This window comes from Berkeleyomyces rouxiae, assembly GCF_048999995.1.
Source record: "Berkeleyomyces rouxiae strain 22BRR77 chromosome Unknown BrBRR77_ptg000002l, whole genome shotgun sequence".
Lineage (NCBI taxonomy): Eukaryota > Fungi > Ascomycota > Sordariomycetes > Microascales > Ceratocystidaceae > Berkeleyomyces > Berkeleyomyces rouxiae.
The window spans coordinates 566,195-583,423 of NW_027396492.1; the positions used below are offsets into that span (position 1 = coordinate 566,195).

At 50.1% G+C, this 17,229-nt stretch overlaps 3 protein-coding genes across 3 annotated transcripts; 1 reads left to right on the forward strand and 2 right to left on the reverse strand.

Annotated features, from left to right (window-relative positions):
- Nucleotides 1–709: 709 nt before the first annotated feature.
- Nucleotides 710–1,859, forward strand: BROUX77_001700 (uncharacterized protein; the record flags this gene model as incomplete). The annotated part of the gene is made up of 3 exons (XM_073746159.1): nt 710–761; nt 852–1,423; nt 1,494–1,859. 3 exons carry the CDS (start codon nt 710–712, stop codon nt 1,857–1,859), a joined length of 990 nt encoding a protein of 329 aa, XP_073606782.1.
- A 901-nt stretch (nt 1,860–2,760) lies between these two features.
- BROUX77_001701 (uncharacterized protein) lies at nt 2,761–3,869 on the reverse strand (the record flags this gene model as incomplete). Its single annotated transcript, XM_073746160.1, has 2 exons — nt 2,761–3,146; nt 3,230–3,869. 2 exons carry the CDS (start codon nt 3,867–3,869, stop codon nt 2,761–2,763), a joined length of 1,026 nt encoding a protein of 341 aa, XP_073606783.1.
- Nucleotides 3,870–7,286: 3,417 nt separating this feature from the next.
- On the reverse strand, nt 7,287–11,918 carry BROUX77_001702 (uncharacterized protein; the record flags this gene model as incomplete). The annotated part of the gene is made up of 2 exons (XM_073746161.1): nt 7,287–8,469; nt 8,521–11,918. The coding sequence occupies 2 exons, from the start codon at nt 11,916–11,918 to the stop codon at nt 7,287–7,289; spliced, it is 4,581 nt and encodes a 1,526-aa protein (XP_073606784.1).
- Nucleotides 11,919–17,229: the final 5,311 nt, after the last annotated feature.

Sequence of the window (17,229 nt, forward strand, 5' to 3'; positions counted from 1 at the left end):
CCGTCACGCCGTTCACGGTGTCTTGTAGCCGATCCAAGCTGAGCCACCAAGTCCACGGGCAGCACTTGGCAGATAGTAGAACTGTGCCAAACCTCGGGTGGGTTCAGGGTCTCCCCATCCTCAACGACCGACGTGTCGCTTTTGCTTTACTGAGACCCTCTGGGCAATGTCGGCGCCGTGTGAGAGCCGCAGGGACCGCGATCCGTAAGCCCTGATGCGGGTGCTCGGCCAGATTTCAGACTGCTGAGGGGTCAATACGTACCTCAGCTCACTGTTCGCATGAAGCGGTACATGGTTTGATTATTAACCAAGTGAGTAGCTAGTTAGCTGCCAGTAGTCAACGAACGGGCTTACTAATTTCCAAGCAGAAGAAGACACGAAATCTCAACCCCTGCATACAGAAGCCCCGCTTCTCAGGGTGCGATGACGGACGGTCTCTTAATCTCCGTGATGATACCAAAGCAACAAAAGAAAGAGATGGCAGCGTAGCCGCGCCAAGATGTTAGCAGCGCCGTCGCGCTAGGTGGCGAGCGCCGATGACTAAACGGCCCCAGATGAAGGAATCGTACATGGATCAACTGCCTCCGCTTATAGTGGCGGAATTCCACAACCAAAAAGTATAAATCAAGACCACAGTCGGCAAACATGACAACAGCTTCAGATCCAGCACTCTGCCACACAGAACAACACCCCAAACCACACTCACAATATGTCCAATATCGTCGGAAAGCAGGTCAACAGGGTTGGCTATGGTCTCATGGGTAAGACAACCGCCACCACGCCAATGCTCTCCCACTACCATCCCAGTCAAAGCACAGCCCCGCTCAACCCACTAACACGTCTGCCCCTAGGCCTCTCATGGCGCCCCAACCCATGTCCCATCCAGCAAGCGTTTGATGCTATGAACACTGCGCTGGCGAACGGCGCCAACTTCTGGAACGGCGGCGAGTTCTACGGGACGCCCGAGTACAACAGCATGACCATCCTGTCGGCCTACTTCGAAGCCTATCCGGAAGCAGCGTCTAAGGTCGTGCTGTCGATGAAGGGCGGCATGGAGCCCGGCGCGCTCAAGCCCGACGGCTCGCCGACCGGCGTACGCCGGTCCCTTGACAACATCCTTGCCGGCCTGGGCGGCCGCAAGTTCCTCGACGTGTTTGAGTGTGCGCGCCGCGACCCCGCGGTGCCGCTAGCCCTGACTCTCGGCATTATCCAGCAGGAGTACATTGACACCGGCAAGGTCGGTGGTGTCTCACTATCTGAGGTCTCGGCCGATACTATCCACCAGGCCGTCAAGCTCGTCAAGATCGCTGCTGTTGAGGTCGAGCTGAGTCTTTGGTCGCCCGACCCGCTGACCAATGGCGTTGCTGCTGCCTGTGCCCAGTACGGCATTCCGCTCGTGGCGTATGCTCCTCTGTGCCATGGAGTAAGTCTTGGTCCACTTGGATATGCCTCCCCCTTCTCTGACGTCCCCTGCTAACCACGCCCGTCACCAGGCTCTTTCCGGAATCTTCCGCAAGTGGGAGGACATTCCGGCTGACAGCCAGCTGCACTTCTACCCGCGCTTCAGCAAGGAGGCCTTCCCGCTGAACGTCAAGCTGTGCGACCTGCTCTTTGAGTTTGCCGCAAAGAAGGGTTGCACACCCGCCCAACTGGCCCTTGGCTGGATTTTGACGCAGGCCAAGCGCCCAGACATGCCGGAAATTATCGTCATTCCTGGCGCCACCACGGCTGCCCGTGTTCAAGAGAACTGCTCGCCGGTGGAGCTGAACGACGACGAGATGCGGGAAATCAATAATATCATCAGCCAGTTTGAGCTTGTAGGAGCGCGCTACCCTGCCGGTGCCCCCGTGAATACCTAAACGGTTTCTTGAAGGAGTAACTCATCAGTAAATGGTAAAACTTTCCTAGACATAGTTAGCTAGTAAAATCATAATGAAGCATATGGCCAATTTTCTAACCCCACCGACTACTATACCACCATGCGGCCTGAAATCAAACTCTGTAGGATGTCTGTCCACGCTTTCTCGAGACATCGACAGAGTTCGACTCTACCATCTATATTGTTCTCAATATCCTCAAGATGAAAGCTTTCTGTATAAACCCTTCTATTCAGGATTTACCCAGTGGGAAGTTTGATCAGGCCCGGAAAACATTTGTGATGATCAATGGAGAAAGCTGGTTAGGCCAACTGTACCACGGCGCTAAGACATCTTATTTAAGCTCGGGCTTCACCGTAGAAGTTTCTTTGGCGGTTTGAAGTATACGGGTGAGGTCTTGTGGTCTCCCCGAACCTTCTCCGTAATGGGCCTCGCCGATACTCCTTGTGATGAAAGTGCAATCGTGGCCGCCGTTGCTTTCACAAGAAACTCTTAACCTATTTGGTGATTGGGGCATACAATCTCACTAAGAAAGCGTTCTGAAGCCATGGTGTTGGAAAGCTGAGGTGGTGATTACTATGACGTTGAGGGTTGCACCAAGTTTCATAAAATAGAGTCAAACATCGGCCATAAACTTCACATGTTGAGTTATACAAACAAATGCATCGTGTGAGGTAGACCAGGAGACAAGGCATCTCTCGGGTAGTATATGAATGTATCGTTGAAGAATACAAATAAAAGGGGAGAAAAAGCAACGCCGATATATATATAAAACGCCAAACCCAGAGACAACAGCAAGGACAAGAACAAGAAAAGAGACAATATACACAACAGAAGATATCCGCTCAAACGAAGTTGGAATAGGTAGCCGATACCCGGATCCTTAGAAGCGCTTTACAAGGATTGACCGCTTGACAGCCTTGGCCTTGTTGACTTGCGCCTTGTTCGTCTTCGCTGTCTTGGCCTTGTCCGCAGTGAGGACCATGCTCAGCTTGCGGGCCTCGCCCAACTCGAGTACCTTGGACACCAGCTTGCCGGCAGTGTCAAGAGCCACGACGTCGTCGCTGCCGCCGATGCTGATGCCATTGACCATGATGTTGGGCACAGTGCTGCGGCCAGTCTTTTCGGTAAGGAGGGCCTGGATCTCCTGGCCAAGGGGGTGGTCATCGAGTTCGACAACATACGGTTCGGGATCGAGGGAGTAGGTTTCGAGAAGCAGCTTCTTAGCGCGCTTGGAGTACGGGCAGTATGACTTGGAGAAGATGATCACTAGAGGGGACAGTTGTTAGAACGAGTTTGGTTTCCTGGCGGGTGGTGTGCAGGGCAGGGCACAGGAAAGGCAATATACTTACTCGGCGCGCGCTTCAAAATGCTCGTCAGCTCCAGCTCGGCTTCGTGCTGCAGAGGAGTCTCCTCGGCCTCGTCCTTCTGCGACTTGGTGGCAGTCTTGCTGCCGGTCTTTCCGCTGCCGGACAATTCCTTCTGGTCCTGCAGTTCTGAGCCCGACGCGATGGCGTCCTTATCGACCTTGTGCGTAGCATCATCCTTTTCCTTGTCCTTGCCGTTCTGGCCGCCGGCGGAGCTGCCGACGCCAACAACCTCACTGGGCAGATCAGGCTTCAACGGCGACTTCTTGTTGGCGGCATCCTTGGCACGAGCTGCGGCATCCTTGACGCGGTTGGACATCTCTTTGACAGCCTTGGCATCGGCCTCGTTGGTGGTCTCCTTGTGGTCCAGGGCATCGGGGATCGGCGGCTGTTGTGGGCCCGCGGCAGCACCGGCACCGGCACCGGCACCGGCGGCAGCAGAGACAACACTGCTGGCCCGGGTGCTGCCGCTGCCGCCGTTACGGCTACCCATGGCTTGCATCGTCTTACGGTAAAAGTCCTGCGGGTCGGAGTGTGAGGGCGTCAGGTAGTAGATGGCAAAAAGCACCAAGACCACAACCACGTACGAGCGGAAGCGGCGCTGAGAGCCACGCATCTTGGTCATTTTTCGGGCGGCGTGTGGCGTGATAGGTGACGAGGTCTTGCTTTTTTGCTGTTCTTTTTCGGCGGCGGCTTCGGTCTTGTTTGGATCAAGGCAGAGATTCAAAATGCTCAACAAGGTTTTTGTCTGTGCTTTGGCAAGAGAAGAAAAGGAACAATTGGAGAAAAAGTTGTTTGGATTAGGGCGGAGGTTGAGGGAGCGAAATATAACTAGTTAATGGAACCAAAAGAAAAGGAAACAATAATAAAAGTAATATAAAAAAGATGTAAGCAAGTAGTGAAGCAAGCGACAATGGAAATGCTGATTGGTTCTGGAGTATTAATAAAGAAACAAAAGGCAACAAGTGTCAGATGCTTGGAAAGGAAGGAACGCAAAGAAGAAGTAAGAAAATAAAGAGGGAAGGAGGGAATGGAAGAAGAAAAAGGAAGAAGAAAAAGGAAGAAGAATTAGGATGGGAAGGAAACCGGTGACAGTGCCTGATCAGAAAGGAAAGAGGAAAGAGCTGCCCCAAAACAGCAGGCGTAGTCTCGATGTTTATATGTATGCCGTTGGAGATGAAAGCATGGTTCCGTTCCAGGCAACTACCCTTGAGAGCGCCAGCTTCAAGATTTCCTACTCCGCCTTTTCTTTTTTGGCAACGTAAATTGAATTGTACCACTTCTCGGTTCATAGATGCTTGCCAATGCTACCTACCGACTACCTTTTGGCCCGCCCTCTTTTCTTGGTTTAGGCTCTTGTATTTTTGGAGACACCCGGAACATGGATGACGCTATTATCCAGGAGGGAAGGGACGGGAGCCCGGTAGGATGGATAGATACTCGAAGAAAAGGGCAATAACCCAAAGTCCATCTGACAGGCTACAAGCCATCAAATCAAGCCAAATCAACCTCCCACGACCCAAAATCCTTAACACCAGCAGACCCAAGGCCAAGATTCCAATGCGACAGTCGATTGCTGTAAATAGCGTGGGTAATTCCCCTGCCCTGCACCCAAGCTTACTTGCAGAAGCCGCAGCTGGCGAACTGCTACTTGGCACCTTAATTCTCCGTGCCGCCGACCAAGGCTCTGCCTGCGTGCTACAAGCCGCACCGCACATGGCACAGCACCATCCATACAAGCATTTACACACATACAAATAACCAAGACGCCAGCTACACGTCCATGGCAGTGAGTGTTGCAACTTGGGTTGAGCTATTAAATTCAACATTAAATCCACTGGCAATCTAAGACTATGGCTCTGCCCATCTAGCCCAACATATTTGTCTCTCGCTCTTGCCCAACCATCTATCAGCCTGAAACCCCTCAGATCGCTGGATATGACAGATGAACCAGGTGCTTGTGCGTGTTGTGTCGCCCAAGCAGCTTTGACTGCGTCTCGCTAGCGGCCTGGACAGGAACGAGCAAGCGTATCTACAGACAGTGTTGTAACTAGTTGACTACAAACACTTGCACTTCCATACTTTTGCGATACCCCAAGAGCCAGCGCCACTCTAGCCCCTAGGTGACACCCGACAGCCGTCCTCCTTTGAGCTTTGGGCATGTTCAGGTGACCTGATCTACACTCCAAGCCCTTGTGGGATACACCAAACCTTGTTCAGAGCCTAGAGTCTATCGCAGTCTAGAAGCCGCCCCAGTCACGCGTGCCTGTAACCCTCACTTGCTGTTGTCTCTCCTCCAATATCTCTTTGGGGAGAGGGTAGATGGCTGCTGTTGACAACTATTTGATCCATGCATATTGTCGAGTTCCGCCTCTTATTTCTTCACCAATAACAACCGATAACTACCACAGTCGTGTAAGAATGGTTCTCCTCCTGGCAAACTGAATGCACGTCCGGTGGTACACAACCCTCCCCCAAGCCCAAGTATCCGCACAAGCTCCTCTAACCATCATGTCTCTCTGCATCTCGTTACCAAACGTTGCGCTGTCTACCCGCCTGCCCATCATCCGTCCCTTGTTGTTCTTCTTCATCCCTCCCCCTTCCCTCCTGTCGTGCACGGTCCTCGAAGCCCAGACTTTACACCCCTGAACAGGTGGGCACTGCCATGCCATTCTGCACCCACCTTATGCCTGGAGCATGACTTTGCTGGCTGTGGTTCATTGGCAGCGAAGCATTCTCTGTAGTTACTGGTAGGTATTTAAATCGAGTGCTACGAAAATGGGCGATACGCTGCAGTCGGAATAAGCATAGAGTTTTCTCCGGCGTCTTTTTTTTTCTTCTTATTGTAATATCACATCACAACAGCTGCCGTTCTACACATCATATCCACTTGTGCTAGGTTATCTCCATCATTTCCTTGCTTTCTGTCTTGCTTGTCTCCCTTTCCATTCTCTCTTCTCACTCCTCCTCCCCGCTTTTTCTCTCTCTCTCTCTTCTCCTTTCCCGTTTCGTGCTCCGACTCCCGCCGTTCTAGTGATACAAGTCACATCTCACATCATAAGCATCCATCACCCCCTTCTTCTTCGCTTGTCTTGTATCTGTTTCTCCAGATCATCCGGAGGACACACGGTGGACCACAATCACGTGCTACTAGCTCCTCATTCATTTCACTGCTAGTCGCACCTGCACCGAACTCTCCCACAACCCGCGTTCATGTCATCCGTGAGTATCACGCAGTTCGTTGACTTTGCTAGTGTAAGCGTATACCGGAAAGCTACGCTGTCACAATTCCGGGCCGAAGCAAAAGAGCGACGTCGACTGAATAAAAACCAATGAGACAAAAAATAGCCATGGAGAGAATATTTGCATCAAAAAGTGTGTTGAGTCGTATTGTCTTCACTCTACAAGGAAAAAGAAAGAGGGCAGAAAGATGCCAACTAATCAGAAACAAACCCCAATACAAACAACAAGTAGGGACACTGGGACGCAAGACCAAATAAAATATGTGACCAAAAAATAAGGTAGAAACCCCCAATTAGGGATTTGGTAACGATGAATAATGATTATCCTAAGAAAGAAGAATAGAGCTTTCTTCTAGTTATGTCAAAGCAAGAAAGCGCAAGAGAGAGGTATGATGACCAATGAAGTAAAAAAAAGAAAACCAAAACAGAAAAGAAAAGAAAAAGAAACACAGCAAAACTCGCAGACATCTAAGTAAGAAAAAATCCCACGGAGTAATGAAACAACAAAGAGCATAACAAAAGCCAGCATGCTCATCATCAAAATCTTCCACAAGGGAAAAGCATGAACCGCAGGATATATATAGGAGTAATAGTGAAAAGAGCAAGAGCCAACCTTCACCACACGACCAATTGATGGTGATGAGTTTAGCTCAAGGGAGGAAAACTCGGAGAGAAGATCAAAAGAAAGAAAAAAGGCCACACCCAGTTCTAGGCTGAGTGCCTAGGAATTAACTCGAGATGCTCCACTCTGCCCGGGTAGGACAAGATAATCACATGCGCGGTTTGGATTCCCTCAGTCTCTACGATGGACGACGCATCGGCTCCAGGGTCAGCGTGGGCACTTCCACATCAGCCAGCCCCAGAACACCTTCATCGCGGCGTCTGTCAACAAAGTTGTTGCATTCCATCACCACAAGCATCCATTCTGCCAGTGACCGGCCAGAGTAAACAGCTCTCTGGGCGTAAATGCCACCAGGCTTGATAGGTAGCATAGGTTTATCAACAGGGGATGGTGGGACATTGCTAGAAGCCGAGTGGAATGACCCGTCGCCCAAAGAGAGCGTCAACGACGGTCTGCTAAGGCTGATTTGGGACTGAGTCGGTGTCGGTGTGTTTGTGCTAGACGGTGACTGTGGAGTCGATGTGCCCGCAGGTGACTCGTTTCCGGGGACATGGAGAGACGTGGAGCTGCGCCCTGAACCAGTCTCGGGCACAGCATCAGCATCCGCATTACGCGCCTCACTGATTAGACCACCAGTTGAAACGCCAGATACCAATCGAGTTGGTGGGGGAAGTCCGGCAGCGATAGGGGGTTGGCTGCCGCTGTTTCGTCGAGCACTAACCCATGCCTGAGCCGGCGCTGGAAGACGTGGACGGGCAATTGCCATTTCAGGTGACGTCATAAAAGCTTGTTGTTGCCAGCTGAGCAAGAAACGGAACACGTAGCGCTGTGCATCAAACATGGGCGAGGATCCAGTTGATGACGTGTCTGAGGGGGAGGATGTGTGGCCCTTGGGCGGTGGAGGAGGTGCACCATCCTCACTACCTGATTTGGATTGTGAAGGTGTCTTCTTGTTGTTAGAGCTGTTTTTCTTATTAGAATTAGGAAGCGTTGATCCATATTCTTCCTCGCCATGGTTGTCGCCCCCAAGAAGGGCTTTACCTAGGCTAGCAAGAGACCATCGCTTTTTGGTATCGACTGGCTTTTCTACCACGGCGGGAACAAGGTTACTGAAGACATCTTCGGGAGTAGTATCTTCCAAATCAGGAATACGTCCGACAGAGTCAAAGCCCATTGTCACACCATTTTGGGCCACATGAACCTCGGTCCGGATTATCACAAACCTCTTCCCGGGAGAAGGTAGACTCGGTGTTGAGCTAGGTGACCCGGTACCAAGAATATCGGCTTCTTGCTTTAGATACAAGTAGTGTGACCATGTCGTCTTCAGGCGGTCTGAAACAGTCATGAAGATTTCACTGTAGCTAGAATATTAGCAAACTCCATCTTTCAAGAGGAAAATAACAGAAACTTACGCGTCGGTTTCATTAGCACTGCCTGTATCCCGGCAAATGCGCCAACATAGCAGGCGCATGTAATAAGCCCGCACCATAGGACACCAGTTGTTGAAGTATGCGTCAAACACATCCTCTGCCAATAGCCACTCGATGCAAAACTTCTTCTTTCGTTCGCTCTTGCGAGCAATGACATCCCAAATAGTATGAACCAAGCAGAAGGCACGAATCTCAATCATTGTGTTGTGTGACTTCAGCATAAGTTGAATAGCCTTCATCCAAAAGTCCCAATCCACATATTCTGTAGCTGGGTTTTCAGGTTCCTCATATGAATCGTAAATTTGAAGGGCCTCCTCTAGGAAATCGCACAGCGTGATGCAAGCTGCTTGGTTGTACTGGGAAGTAGTGCTCGCAGTAGCTTTCATTAGGGCCGCATATGCTTCACCAAAACCCCGCTTAGCTTGAGACATGGACGGTGAGCTTTCAGATAGGAAGTTCTTCAAAAGTTTTAAACTTCGGTTCTCTGACATGCCTTTCATAAGGTCAGCTGGGCCAGCTCCATACGGTATGAAGGCCGAGAATGCATCAGTTCCTGAAGCATCTGCCCCAGAAGCTAAAGCAGGCATGGGGCCCGCTGCGTAGGCTTCTAGAACTGCATGGCGATTGATGGTGGCATCAAGGACGGTCAAAAGCTGAGCGTGAACCAGAACAAAGCCAGGTGAGCGGGCTTTCTCAACAAGAGGAATATTGGCGGGCGTGAATTCTTGAGACAAGAGGTGAAAGTATTTGCAGAAGATGAAGAATACATCAGTGTCCCGTCCCTGCCAGCGGTTGACCCAAGGGCCACGCCACTGGACTTTGCTGAGATTCGGGGGCATCTTGGGAGTCTGTTTCAACATGGTTCCCATAGAACGTACTGATGTCCAGCCAAGGCGGCCCAAGTATGGAGGGAATAATGCCACGATATCCTCGCTTTCGCCTGAGCTCCGGCGAGGGAGGCCAAAGTTATCCACAACACGTTGAACAAGTCTAGGCTTGAGTCCCCAAAGCTGGATCAACGCATCAGCTGCGCCGGGAACAAAGAAAAAGGCGTAAGCTAGTGCCTTTCCGCAGAAGTTGGTTACGCCAACTGTGGCATGGCGTTGAGACATCTTGTCCGTGACGATTTCGAGCTGACGCGCTAGATTGGCGATAAACATCGACCGGATGTTGTGTTCGGCCGACTCCATCAAATAGGCGGCTTCATTGTCACTCAGTGTAGAGTTACTAGCATTAGTCCATGACCGCGCGCGGACACGCTCACTAGGACATCTTTCCAGCAAAGGCATAAAGTAGCTTGTGGTTTGGCGCCATTCAGGGCGCATCATGAGAAGCATAACCGCCTCAACAAGAGGCATGCGATCAACCCCGGCAATGGGCTGGTGTCTATTTCCATCTAGCAGATCTAGGAGTAGTCCCCACCACCGATTGAGAATATTTGCCCGAACTTCCATATCCTCCAAGCATATAGTTTTGTGCGAGGTGTTGTTACCATGACGTTGCAAGAATGGAAGAACTGCTGAGCGAACGGAGTGCATGCGCTGTGGTATGGTCTTTGTCTCAAACTTGGCACCTTCAGCTTCTAGATCGCGGAAGGCATTCTTAAGAGGGTCGGGAAGCCGTGAGGGTAACATTTCGAATGAGGAATCGTCAGTCGCGGTTGTATTGCTTTTTTCTGATATAGATGCAGATTTTGATGTTGTGCTCCCAGTTGTAACATTAGAGGCCGGCGGCCCAAGACTTGGTGCTGATGAGGTGCTGCTAACGTTGTCAGAATTATCGAGTTGAGATGAGCCAAGACGAAAGACGCCGCCAGTACGCTTCATACGCGAAAAATAACCCCCAGCGCGACCAAACGGTTTTGATGACTTGGCGTCGCTCCCCTGTGAGGTCAGGGAAGAGTTTGTGTCTTTCCGGGTGGGTGGTCTTAATCTTAAGGACGATGGCGATGTGTTCAAGTTAGGGAGGTTGGGCGCAGACTGTGAGTGTGCAGTAGCAGCTTCCCCAGTTAAAGTACGACGCGGCGAGGGTGATCTTGAGTCGGAAAATTGGTTGCGGGACAAGGAAATGCCAAACATCATTTTACGCCGCGAAGGTCTGTCAACGGATTCTGACAAACTATCGTCCGAAACTGGCGCAATACGTGCAGTTGCAGTAACAATTTCGTCTGATCTTTTCGTCGGGGAGGATGATGTAGTTGAGGGCGCGCTTTCTATTGTTGCGGCAGTCGAGGAAGAGGATGAAATGGAAGATGAGGTCGAAGCTGATATGGATGAAGGTTCCTGTTTCTTTGGTCGCTTTGAGCTCGAACTTGTGGAAGAAAATTTACTGCCAGTGGTCGCATTGTCCTTTGCAGCCTTTTCGCCCACCAGTTCGCGCAAGTTGACGACTGATCTGGAAGCACTAAGCCACGAACGAGAGCGGTCTCCGGTGGCCGACCGCTGCCGACCCTTCATCAGAATAGAATTGGTGGTTGAGTGTGGCTCTGTACTACAAGGTAGTTCAGGATCGGCCGAAGGTGTTTTCAAGGGTCTGACAACATCAGAAGTGGCCGTCTGTCGGGTGTCTGTGTCGCACACGGAGTAGTAGTTGGGTTGGTGCTTGTTTGCCTTTATTGTAGTAGAAGGGCGAGACTCAGTGGAAGCACTGATGTCTGGCTTCGTATCGTTGTCCTGGAATACTGATCTGGGGTTTGGGCTGGTTCCAACGACAGGTTGGCGGTCAAAAGAGGGGATTTCGGCGTTGAAATCAATCGCGAAGCTAGAAACGATGGTGTCGGATAAAAAGGAAGGGGTCGATAAGGTTGGTGGTGCTGTTGTTGGTCGGAGATGCGGGGAGTCCGAAAGGTCCGCGGTCGAGGTTGTGGTCGCAGCAGTGGCAGTGGGAGTGGCGGGAAGAGTGGTAGTCGATTTGCTGGGTTGGAAGGCAAAAGAGGTGGGCAAGAAACAAGGATTTGGCAAGAGTTCGCATTCAAAGCTGAGAGAATCAAGAGAATCAAGGCTCTTCAGTAATGAGGAATAATCAGAAGGTAAAGAGGAAAGACTGCCATCTGTTGAGAATGCACCGGTACTAGTATCATTTGTACCTATAAGTGGAATAGTGGTGGGCGAAGATGCGGCGGTAGAATGTGTATGTATTTGATGGAGTGTTGAAGCCGACGTTGTAAGGAACGAAGGGGAGTGTGAGCGTAGGTCTATTGAGGAAGAGGACAGAGACACAGGCGATCTAGAGGGCGGCACAGAGGTTTGAGATTGAGAGGGCGAAGACCCGTTGAAGGGACCAGAAGAGGGTGAGAGGGACGAAGCAGTGGCAGTGGTAGGGAAAGAGGATGGAGTCTCTTTAGCCACATGAGCCACTGTCGTAGTCGGACCATTCTTCATGATTGGCCTGCAGGTGAGGCGAACACTGGGTTTTTTTGCAATTCTTTTCCCCTCTGTTTTATGTTCTTTGATCGCCGTAGTGTTGTGCTGAATTGCCTTATTCACTGCAGGTTGTTATGCAACGACACTGCAGATTGTATCGTGCGCAGGAAGAGACCTCTCAAAATTTCGAATGCACGGTCAAAAACGAAGGTAAACGAGAAAACGAAGCCGTGAAAATCTGAGAATTACCGTAGCAGGAGAGTAAAACGAAGGTCTGATATGTATGGCTGTAGTATAAATTAGAAAACGAGCGCTGGTGTGTACTATGTAAAAAGCACAAAGTGAAGGCCAGGAAACTCAAGGGCCACGAAAAAGAAAAGCTAAGGTACAGTGTACTTTGGGCCAGGGGTTATAGGAATATCTTGGCCTGCTAGACTAGTACTTTAATCCTGACTGATGTGTTGCTTGCACTAACAGGCACCAATGCACGCTGGGCTGAGGTTGGGGCACAATGTCCCTGGACATTATGAAGGGTCAGGGAAGAAAGGACAGGGTGGGTATGGAGGGTTCTCAGAGCTGTGAGGACATGCTGCTTCTGTCTGTCTCCTGAGCTCTAATGCAAATAGAATGACGGAGCAGACGCCAGTCTGTGATCCGAGCGATCCAAGACAAGTAACAAGATGAGCGGATTGGTAGATAGCCCCGGTGGGAATAGAAGAAGAAAAGCTGCTGTCTTGGTTCGCTGTCTCGCCCATCGGTACAACACTGAAGCAATCTTAAAGTTGGACAAAAGCCCACACATATCCCTCGACTCAGTGGCCGAGACAAAAAAAAAAGTTACCTAAGCTCTCTGTTAAATCTCCCCTGACCTTCTTGGCCGCAGGTTTCTTTTCTTTGTTTGCATCACACCATATAAGCCATGAGACTTAGTATTGAGGAAGCAAAAGACAAGTATGGTCAGGGAAGGGTAGGTCTGCACACTACACAGACAAAGGGAGAGCACAGCTAGAGGGGTACGTAGGGGCATTGTAGGGCAGGGGACATGGGAAGTAAGAGCCTCACTTTGGTCATTAGTTATGGCTTAACTAACTAACTAATGGACCCAAGCCCAAGTTTGCCTCACGTCACTTGTCAGCCAAGTTGAGCTTAGTGGGTCGTATATACAAGTAGACATCGGACGTAGCGGCAGTGAAGTGGCAGCTTGATGTGGTGATGGGGGGGAGGGGCTCCTCTATGTGAGGGTTGATATGTAATAAACAGGTAGCTATGAGTATTCATATCCCAATTTCGTTATACTGTCCAACATTTATGGGAAATGCCAACATGAAGATATTATTAGGGTGTAAGTGGAGGGGGCAAGTTACTCCAAAGATAGTGTGTAGACTTGTAAAATGGCAGCTTAAAAAGGACAAAGAGGGGGGGGTTTCCCATGAACAGGGTAGTCCCTGTAGCAAGGGCATCCCAATCCCGAGGGGATTAAGAGAGTCAACAGGCGGAACTGTAAACCAGCTACACCATCCAAACAGACAGAAGATAGCGGAACGTGAGATGGTCTAGGAGACCAGAAGACAAGGACGGTGGGAGACTACTTGTCTTTATTTTCGGACTCCGAGCCGTGCAATTCGGATAGATTTGGCAGAGTTCGGAACAAGGCAGTATGAAGAGGACAAGAAGTAGCAGTTGGTACGTACCGGTGGACCGATCTGTCGACGGGCCTATTGACCGAATATCTCGATACAAGCGGGAATGTGCAACTATGTATGTACATGCATGTGTATATGCGAGTAGAGTAACTATTGCACATGTATACGTACACATGTATGTGCACTTTTAACAAACGTCAGATTGTTTGCTATAGAGCTTGACACAGGATACGGTTCATAGGCGCTGTTTTTCGTGTGGCTAAACAATGAGGGATGATGAATACATAGTACCCATACGCTCTCCACTAGCTCTCTATACGAAGTAAAGCGAATGATTCAAAGCCGAGAAACAATAAGCCAAAAGACTAGAGGACCAAAGAAAGCGACGAGTGGACGCAAATATGGAAGCCAATCAGATCAAACAAGACGATCGGCAGATAGTCGAGGGCTGAGATCCGGACGGCATAAGATGGAGGGTTGGAGATGGCAAACGAGCAAGAAGATAAAACCAGAGTACGAGGAAAGAATGTGACGTCAATGTCAAGAATATCCCAGGTGCGTATAGCACAACAGGTCTGTGCAAATTTGCAACTCGACAGGATCAAGACTGGGATGTCGGAAAACAGAGTGGCGATAGACAAACGATGGAGTGAAGTGGGATTTCAGCGTCTGTGTAGAAGAGGAAGCATAAGAAGCATGTATAAATATCAGTTAGCAAGAGAAGGACAAGCAGGCGAAGACGACAGAAGGGAGGCAAAATCACGACCTGGAATGCCAAACGACGACTCAACTTTCAACACAGACACGTCGGTTGGTGATGCATGGGCTTGACGGACGACAAGGGCAGGGTCTATGGGTAGATTGGAGGAAGCGAAAGAAACAAGGAGGAACAAGAAGAGAGTAAAAAAAAGTACCGGCAATCCCTAATAGCATAACCTGAAGCAACCAAAATAACAACTTGGCAGGCACCAGAGGCTCAAGTGGATGACATGACATGTCATGCATGTGGTGAGTAGCGAAAAGAATGATGGATCAATGGGCAGGCGGATGGCGATGCTGTAACACCGTGGGAAATGGTTGAAAGCGTGCGGGCGGGCAGCATTTTTTTGCGTCTGGCCTTGGGCCTGTTTTGTGGCCTCGTCCTGAAATTAAAGCGGGCGCGTATAATGCAAGCAGCTCTACGGCACCTTCCTCGAAGTGAGTCGTGATAAGGGCAGTTTCCTCTCTGGTCTCTCATCGTGATGGCTGTCTTGGTGTTGCGTCCCATGTGGCGCTGTGGCGCTTTCGTACCACGATACGTGCATATTTGTGCGAGTGTTGCTGTTGGGCATGCCGCAAAAAGAGTTCGGAGCGCCACAAGCCACAAGCTACAAGCACTCTTCCAACTGCAAACAGCGAAATACGCACCACAGCTCAATTATTCTCTAGAGGCCATGACATGAAACCATGAATCCCATTGTCTCCTGGTGTTTTATGCTTCATTCCAGGCCGATGAGGCTTCTTGCATGCATCAAATGGCTAAGAGTCAGCGGCAGGAACCCGAAATGTAGAGTTGAGACAGACGACAGACAACCTGGTGAGTGTTTCTCTTGAGTGCATACCATTCATGATCGTGTCCTTCTCCATCCATCCATGTATGGACGCCTCTGCTCCATGGGCTCACGCTGTTTACCAGGACCCATCTCATCATCCCCGCCTCTAACATGGTCTTTCTTGCCCGCCCGTCCGCCTTCACATCATTACAGCTCATGCTTAACCTCAACAACTCTTGTTTCCATGAAAACTTCGATTCCTGCCCCAATTCCATGGATGCCCCATGATATCATAGGGTCATGGCGCTCTGGTGAGAATAGGACCGTCTGGAGCCCAAGCTCTGATCTCCTCCTGTAAAGTGCGGCGTGTTTGTAGCCCTAGGGGCAAAGTTGTCTCCTGCGCTCGGGCGCTTACTAGCACACATCTATGCAGAAGCTTGTGGTCACTTACAAATGGAAATGTCCTTTATACTAACGAGACACCAAGTCACCTGGACTAGAAAGAGAAATTAATGACTACGAGAGGGGGGGGAAGTCGATGACTCCAGTCTGCTTCGGGGCATGAGAATAATAGGCAAATCTCTCGTTGTCGTGTCGCTTACCTCGTGGTGACTTGGTTTGGCGTAGGGTTGGTATCTATTTTCCACCACCTTCGATCACCTTGTGGCACGGGCGCTGTTGGATGGGACTCTGTTTCCCTGGCTTTTTTAGTTAGAACTATTCCTACAAGCGATAGATACGAACTGGGCATCAGATGGTGTGTGTATGTATGTACATACATAACTACATATTTTGTACGTACATCACAACACCATCCGTAGGCTTTGGGGTATGGCTGCCGGGATGCTCTGTTTCCGCGACATGCGTGATACTTTGCACAAGCTCGAGTATAAAGACTTGTAGCCCACAACCCGGAATCTTGAAACCACGTCGTACACATTACGAATCAACCCATGCTAGGAGGTCGGCCGACAGCGGGTGAGTCGGCGAGGAAGGCCAAAAAAGGGAAAAAAGCGGAGAGCCGAACCTGGCCGTAAGGCTAAAGCCACAGCGATGGCGAGACACCATCATCATTTCGTCACAGGCTTTCCTGTCAGGATTATGTGTTCAGCTTTCCAATGCTAAGCCCCTAAATGGTGAATCTAGGGCCGAGGGGTGATTGATTGTGTCTGGGCTGTAGGGCAGCGAAAAAAAAAAAAAACTCAGGAACCACAGAGAGGGATATTATCAATGTGTGGTCTGGGCTATGCTGTCAGCTGATGAGTAAATCTTTGTCAACCGATATCTCTTTGTCTCTTTCTTCCCCTTCTCTGACTACTCACATCGACAATGCCGTTCATCATGTAACCGGCTCAGGTATGTTTGTACTGTTTTCTAGGGCCTTGTCCACCAAAGCTGCTGTCAAAACAGCCTTCGTCGCTAATGCTGCCCATGTGTTTTCTCGGGTTTTCCTCTGCTACCGCTGTCCTGCCCTAAACCACAGACGTGCCTCGTTTAGCCCTCCTCCGCTTTTCTTTACTCTATTTTTTTTCTTTGCGTGTCCTAATGCGTGGGCTTTGTCCGTCGCCCAAGCATCTCTCCAGCTTCTATTTCGGTTCTAATGGCCGCTTATTCTAGAACGGTTAGGGCCGTTCCCATTTGGTTCCTTGGTGCTCGACAAAAGTCTGAACCCTCGCTCTCATGAATTCCTCTTTAATGTTGAGGAAAAGAGCCCCTGCCCAGCTGAGCCGGCGAGGATTTACTATGTTGGCGGCCTGCATGCCTAACGAGCCCGTGAGCTTCCCCCCTTCTATATGTACATAAGTATGTACAAGTGTACATATGCAAGTAAAGTCGGCACTCGTGGAGGGGGTTGAGAAACAACAAAGTTGGAGCGCATCTCACAGCATATGCAGCCCGTCTTCGAGGCTTCCGCCTGAGTATCTATACACGGACGGCAAATATGTTGCATACTGTTACATACAAAAGTATATAGAAGAGGCGGGTACATCTACAGCCGTCTTGTGCCGAGAACAATGCGGTGACAGTGGGTGGCTGGAGTGCATCTTCTCCACAATGGCTTGTTGTTTGTTCGGCGATGAGCATGCCAAGAGGCTGAAGACCACCCTGACACCCTCAGACTCTGCGATACATAGCACATGAATGTAACTACAT